At 37.9% G+C, this 7,775-nt stretch overlaps 1 protein-coding gene across 1 annotated transcript; it reads left to right on the forward strand.

Moving 5' to 3' along the window:
• The first annotated feature begins 2,164 nt into the window (after positions 1-2,164).
• Positions 2,165-3,034, forward strand: LOC145040552 (uncharacterized). Its single transcript, XM_078988466.1, has one exon. It carries the CDS (start codon positions 2,165-2,167, stop codon positions 3,032-3,034), a length of 870 nt encoding a protein of 289 aa, XP_078844592.1.
• Positions 3,035-7,775: the final 4,741 nt, after the last annotated feature.

The raw sequence follows: 7,775 nt of genomic DNA on the forward strand, positions 1-7,775 counted from the left end.
GGCAGCTGCACCTAATGAATAACATTTGCAGCTGCGCCTAATAATAACATTTTGCAGCTGCGCCATAGGTAAACATGAATTCGTGTCCATTCCTTAGGTTAATCCTTAGGAATAAATGAATGAGGAAAAGCTGATTTCTTAGGGTAGATCCTTAAGAATAAAGAGGGTAATAGGGATTAGGAATTGGGTTGATTGTTTGATGTTTAAACATAATAAGTTTATTTATTGTGGGTTTATAAGTTTATTGCACGTTGATAAAATTAATATATTTATTGTTGGTTGATAAAAAAATTAATAAATTTATTATTTGTGGGTTGAAAACCATATATGCTCACCAGGATCCCAAGCCAGACCCACTCAGTTTATTTGTATCACAGTTGCTGAGACGAAGCCACATTACACTGAGAGATTAAAAGAGATGTAAATCACTAGATTAAAAGAGATGGCCATATCAAATTGAGTCCGACTACGAGGATTTTGTTACGTGGTATAAAGAACCAAGTTCGATGTAACATCTGACTTAAGTCAGAAGATTGAAATCAATGCGATCCATACAAATGCGCTCGTTGTTAGAGAAATTTGTAGCTAGAGATGCTACATGTTAAAATGTAATTATATCACATTAGAACATAAAGGAAGGTATAGTTTGTTCTGTAATTTGACTCTAAGAGACTTGAGTCTAAACGTTACATCACACGATGCTAGGTCATTAAAATATGACACATCGATCCTTGGTAGTAATAAAAGAACTTGCCTTAAGTTTTTAAAGGAAGAAGTAGGAGTCTCCAGTAAGGATCGATATTGTGACTTGAAGGTCATAATTTGGAGTTTAACATAAGATTGAAAACAGGTGCAAGATTTGAGCATCACCTACAGTCATGAAGTTCAAGAGTTAGATACACAATCAAAGGATCAAAGAAGCCACATTTATTACCTAGGATGAAGATAAAATGTATGGAATCATTATCCAAGCACTATTTCGTTGATGATTCCGAGACGTAATCATCCTAAGGAGGAGATAATTGTAACGACTGCAGATTTGGGCTAGTCAATTTAGAGATGATATGCGTGAAAATGACTTTTTGATGAAAAATTATTTGGAAGGAGTAATCTTAAGTAAGTTTTAGTATATGTTACAAGGATGCGGTACATATAAAGAACGCCGAAATCTGAGTTATAACGAAGAAGTTATGAGCTGTCGAAGTTTCGCAACAAAACCAGCACGACACTGCGTGACGTAAATAGTGAATTTATGATATAACTATTTTTATCCTTAGTGATCTAAAAAAAGTCGTAGAATCCGTTAAACAGAGAGAATGCATAAAAAGAATGCCAAAATCTAACTTCGTATGAGGAAGTTATGATTTTTCTAAGTTTCCACCTAGAAGTATGCGCCTGTCACACCCCCAAACCAAGGATGGCGGAAACGTCCGGGGGTGAAAGACTTCATGTATAGTATCATAACCGCAATTGCAATAGTAATTTAAGCAAACACAACTAACATATATATAATTGAAAGACTTACATCATTGTATGAGTTGTAGGATTTTAATCTTGATATTTTTTAGTTTTATTATTCAACAATATAAGTAGTTTGTTTTTTTATTGAATGGGTCATGTGGACCAAGTAACAGGGCTGGAAAACAGGAAAGCGTGGGCTTAGTTGTGTTTAGGGTCGTTAGGTTTTTTTTGGCTATAAATGCCATCTCGTTTCATGAATAGAAAGCAGCCGTTTTCTGCATTACCATTATCTCTTCTCTTTATTTCTCTTCTTGAAAAATCACAGATTGAGTGGTGTGTTTGTTGTTACACATAAGTGTGTCTACAGGGCCTAATTCCAACATTTGGTATCAGAGCCTAGGCTCATATAGAAGAAGGAGGAGGTGATTTCATGGAGAATTGAAGATCACGATGTTGCAGAAGTAAAAACCGATAGAAAGCAAGAAAGAAAGAAAGCAGGAAAGAAAGAAGAAAGAGAGAGAAAGAAAGAAAGCAGGAAAGAAAGAAGAAAGAAAAAGAAAGAAAGAAAGCAAGAAAGAAAGAAGAAAGAAAGAGAAAGAAAGAAAGAAGGAAAGAAAGAAGAAAGAAAGAGAAAGAAAGAAAGAAAGTCTTTACCTGAGAAAGAGAGACCAAGAGAGACCGAGTATAAAGTCTAAGAGAAAGAATGGCTGGAGGATCAAACCAAGGGGGATCAAAAGAGGTTGTGGCTCAAGGTACTGCTGTACCATTTCAATGTCCTAAATTGACTGAAACTAATTATACTACTTGGTCTATTATGATTGAAACTGTTTTGAGGGCATATGGACATTGGGATGCAATAACCAAGGATGTAGTTGATGAGAAGAAGAATTATACCACCAAAGGCATAATTTTCCAAACCCTCCCAGAGAATGTTCTTTTACAGGTTGCTAAACACAAGAATGCAAAAGATGTTTGGGAATCAATCAAGATTAGGTATATTGGAGCCGAACGGGTGCAAAATGCAAGGCTGCAAACCTTCAGAAATGAATTGGAGATGCTTAAGATGAAGGACAATGAGTCAATCAATGACTTTTCGGGCAAAATAAGTGGTATTGTTGCGAAGTTCAAAAGTCTAGGTTCAACTCTTGAAGAGGAGGTGATCGTAAGAAAGTTTCTCAATTCGGTTCCAAAGAAGTACTTGCCAATTGTAGCTCCAATTGAACAATATTCTGATCTTGAAACTATGACATTTGAAGAAGCGGTTGGAAGGGTCAAAGGCTATGAAGAAAGGCTTCAAAGTCATGAAGAAAAGGAAGAAGAGCAGGGTCAACTCATGATGGCCAGTGAACTAAGGCATGATGATAGTAGTGGACATGGAAGAGGGCGTGGAAGAAACTATGAAAGAGGTGGAAGAGGTCGAGGAAGAGGAAGAGGTCGAGGTGACAAAAATAGCTTCCGATGCTTTAATTGTGGAGACTTTGGGCATTTTAGCTATGAGTGCACAAAGTGGAATGACAAAGACAATGACAAAGAAGCAAACTTGATCCAAGAAGAAGAACCGACATTGCTTTGATGAAAAAATGTATCAAGATTAAGGAGGTGAATGTAGAATTTTAATCTTGATATTTTTTAGTTTTATTATTCAGCAAAATAAGTAGTTTGTTTTTTTATTGAATGGGTCATGTGGACCAAGTAACAGGGCTGGAAAACAGGAAAGCGTGGGCTTAGTTATGTTTAGGGTCGTTAGGTTTTTTTTGGCTATAAATGCCATCTCGTTTCATGAATAGAAAGCAGCCGTTTTCTGCATTACGATTATCTCTTCTCCTCTTTATTTCTCTTCTTGAAAAATCACAGATTGAGTGGTGTGTTTGTTGTTACACAGAAGTGTGTCTACAGGGCCTGATTCCAACATGAGTTACATGTTTCCAAATCAATTACAATATGTTAACAAAAAATGAAATGTTGACGCCTTAACGTCCCATCCTCAAAATGCACTTTGGTACCTGTTTAGTGATTTCCTGAGAATACAAGTTGTTTGAAAAAGTGTCAACAGAAAGGTTGGTGAGTTCATAAGATTTTGATTTCAATCTTGATAAAGGTATTTCTCTTGTAAATGTCATGTTTGTTTCAGAAAAATCCGATATTTTCCTTAAAACTTGTGTAATGCAGTCTTATAACCGAAGACCAAAATGTATAAGTAACCTCTCTTACTAATAGAAAATGATATGTGTTTAAATCGACATAAACGCGTTTGAATTAAATGAAATTGCCATGAATTCTTATGTTTGTTAATACTTTCTGTGAGTTCATTATAACCATGCTATGACCTAGTTTGCCTGAAACGACGTTCTTCAGGCGTCGAAAATGTTTATGACATTTGTCACCCCAGACCTGTCGGTCTAACTGTTGCATGCCGTTAAGGTGTGGGTTTGTCAAACCCAATATAGATCTATATACAACTATCATGCTCTCTCTCCAGGAGACTCTGGTTACAATACATGACTTCATGGTAAGTGTGAAGCGAATGTATCACAAAGTCTTTAACAAATTTACGTGTAATGTAATGAAAATCCCTTATTGTATAAATGTAAAATCCTTGTATGAGTGTGGTATGTAGTGTATAATAAACCATACCTATTATAGTTTATCAAAAACAAGGGTAGTAATGGTAACATACATAATCTATATTCAACGTAGTTCGTTCAATTGTTTGAGTAAAATGGATGTACTTTGATTATAACGACCGTGTTATCCTTTATATTTCATATGTATATCTATATCAAAATCATTTATTAACTGATGCATGTTCATATACCAAGATAAAATATCATTCTTTTGTAATAACATACATTCACATAAGGATATACATCTTGCTCAACATGATACGAGGTGATAATAATATATTAGCATTTTTCTGTTGGGAACAACTTCGATCACTGTTATTAGAAAATTTATAAAAACTACATAAAAGATCCAAATCATAATCCGTCAATTTTGGGAGTTTTTTAAATGAGTCTTGTTTGTTCATAAAAATTTCCATGATTTTTAGTGACCTCCAACTTAGGTGAAAACGTCCATAAACACAGACTGGTCCGGTTTGGTCCTTGAAATGATAGGCAGTTTTGAAAAAATCACCATAAATTGTAGAAACATCGTATGGAGATGTGCAAGTAGCATTTTTAAAGCTAAGAACTTAAGCTACGTTCACCTTGTACATTTTTGAAAACAAAAATGTTTTAGTTGACCAAAACAGTCCGTGAATGGAGTCCAACTTTTCCGATGTAAGCTGTTAGAAACATTTAGTTGTGTTCTTGATAATTTAACTTGTATTCTCCCCCTTAAAACATAGTAAAATATGAAAATGTAGGGGTATGAACTCACCTTATGTGATTTCAGTAGATGATTGTTGAAAAATTGAAGTGATCAACTCAAGAACACTTGAAGATGCCTTGAAGATTTTCGAGAATCTAACATCAAAGTGATGGAGTTTGTGTAAGAAATCATTGATTTGAGTAGAATGAAGTGGAATAATCACAAGGAGGATGAATTATACTTACCAAGAGAAGAATAAAGCTTGAAGATCAGCCTTGGAATCTTGAAATAGAGAGAAAAAGTTTGAGAGAAAAGTTGTGTTGTATTTTTGGTGAAATGAGAGCAAGTGAAAGAAAATGAGGAGAGAGGATGAATGTACAACTATAAAAAAACAAGGGAATGACTTGTGAGAGAGGTAAAAAGGACAAGCAAGTGATAAGGTATGGTGGGGAGGAGTGTGGGTTAGTCATGGAGTGGGTATGGTGGTTGCTTGTGTCATAATACAAAGAATAGTCAACACTCAACCTTTGTACTTCACCCACTCTTCTTGGATAAGGTTTTATCCCCAAAAACATGATTAATCATTAATTAAGGGGTCCTATATGTTAAAATAAAGTTTTGGGTGAAAATACTGTGTTAAAACGATGAAAAACGAAGCTAAAATGAAGTCGTAGTAGAAAACCGGAAAGTAATGATCTTCCAGCGAGACCTCTCGGTCCTGGCCGGAGGTTCGGTCCTCCTGAGGCTAGGTGAGAGGCGAAATCAAGAGAAACAGCAAGAAGCGAAGGTCAGTTCAGTCCAAAATTAACAGGATCAAAATGGAGCGAAATGGAGCGAAATGAAGCGAAATGAACCGAGAGGCGAAATGGACCGAGACTTCGGGTTCGGGCCTTGTGCGAGGTTCGGGCCCGAAAGGGAGGGTTCGGGTCTACGAGGTTTGGTCCTGAGAGGGGGGTTTCAGTTCCGAGAGGACTTTCGGTTTAGCTGTTGGGTTCGGTTCTCTTGGTTTTGGTCCTTAAGAGGGCTTTCGGCCCTATATAAAGGGTTTCGGGTCTTTTAGGGTATTTTACCCGTTCTAACACCGTTTTAAGAGAATTTTGACCCGATCAAGGGTCGGAATGACCTGAATGACTTCAAAAAGTTACGGGAACGATTGAGAGAGATTTGGGAGAGATTTCAAATAGAAAGAGATAGAGTGAAAACGATTGAGAGAGGTTTCGTTTGTGACCTTTTTGAGTGTCTGGCTTCGCAATGCAAGGTTCGTAAACCCCATTAAGCCATGTTTTAATGTCTTACACACTCCCGATGAGTCTACATTAGTGTTTTATCGCTTTGGTTCATTGTTTACCGCATTTAAGGCTTAGGGAAAATTCAATCACATGGATTTTTCAAGTGATGCTTTCTCATTAAAATAACGGATTGTTTAGTAAATACACAACGTAAAACCTAATACACAAGGGATAATTGAGTCGTACGGTTTGACTTTTTAACTTTGACTTGACCCAAATTTGACTATTGTCACATTATCCCCCCGTTAGAGGGAATTTCATCCTGAAATTTTCATTTTGACTAGGACTTAAAGAGTTAGGAAAAAGATGCGAGTATTTTTGTTTCATTTGATCTTCGTGTTCCCAGGTGAACTCAGGTCCCCGTTTAGCGTTCCAGCGGACCTTTACAATGGAAATACGACTCTGTTTTGTTTTCTTGATCTCTCGATCCATGATTTCGACTGGTTCCTCCACGAAGTGGAGATTTTCGTTAACTTCGATTTCGTCAAGAGGTATTACAAGTGTCTCATCCGATAGGCACTTTTTCAAGTTTGATACGTGGAAGGTAGAGTGTACGTTACTAAGTTCTTGTGGTAATCGGCCACAGGACCAATCATGGCAAGGATTTCAAACGGTCCGATGTACCTCAGGTTTAGTTTTCCACGCTTACCGAAGCGTATCATTCCTTTCCAAGGAGAAAGTTTTAGTAGTACCCGATCTCCGACTTGGAATTCCAAGGGTTTGCGTCGCTTGTCTGCGTAACTCTTTTGTGGATCACGAGACGCCTTCAGTATTTCCCGAATTTGAACAATCTTTTCTGTGGTCTCCCTTATGATTTCAGGCCCGGTAAGGGTACTATCAGGGACTTGCCCCCTAGCTAGCTGAGTATCCCCCCACTTCGGCACAACACAGAGGTTATCTACACTTGCGACCGTAGAGAGCTTCGAATGGAGCGACTCCAATACTAGTATGATAGTTGTTATTATAGGAAAATTCGACAAGCGGTAAATGAGTATCCCACGCCTTACCAAAGTCTATCACACAGGCTCTCAACATGTCTTCTAATGTCTGTATAGTGCGCTCGCTCTGCCCGTCAGTTTGCGGATGGTAGCCTGTACTCATATCCATCCTAGTTCCCAGAGATTTATGTAAGGACTGCCAAAATCTCGAGGTGAATCTACTATTTCGGTCAGAGATAATGGATATTGGTACACCATGCAGTCGCACAATCTCCTTGATGTATGTCCTGGTTAACTTCTCCATCTTGTCGGTTTCCTTTATTGGTAGGAAGTGCACAGACTTGATCAATCTGTCTATGATTACCCATATGGTGTCAAGCCCACCCGATGTCTTAGGGAGGTTGGTTATGAAGTCCATGGTTGTCCGTTCCCACTTCCACTTGGGTATACCCGACTGTTGTAGTAGTCCTGATGGCTTTTGGTATTCTACCTTGACATTGGCGCAAGTCAGACACTTGCCACATAGGTAGCAATCTCAGCTTTCTTGTTCGGCCACCAGTACAACTTCTTGAGCTCTAGATACATCTTATCCGAACTTGGATGGATGGAATATCGTGTCTTGTGTGCTTCGTTCATGACAACGTCTCAGAACCCACCGAACTTCGGTGTCTAGATCCGGTTCATGAGGTAGCGAGCTCCGTCCTCCTTGACTTCTAGGTTTTTATCCATCCCTCTTAATGCCTCACCCATCACGTTTTCTAGTTTCAAGGCTTCA

This window comes from Lactuca saligna, chromosome 4 (assembly GCF_052625555.1).
Source record: "Lactuca saligna cultivar CGN05327 chromosome 4, ASM5262555v1, whole genome shotgun sequence".
NCBI lineage: Eukaryota > Viridiplantae > Streptophyta > Magnoliopsida > Asterales > Asteraceae > Lactuca > Lactuca saligna.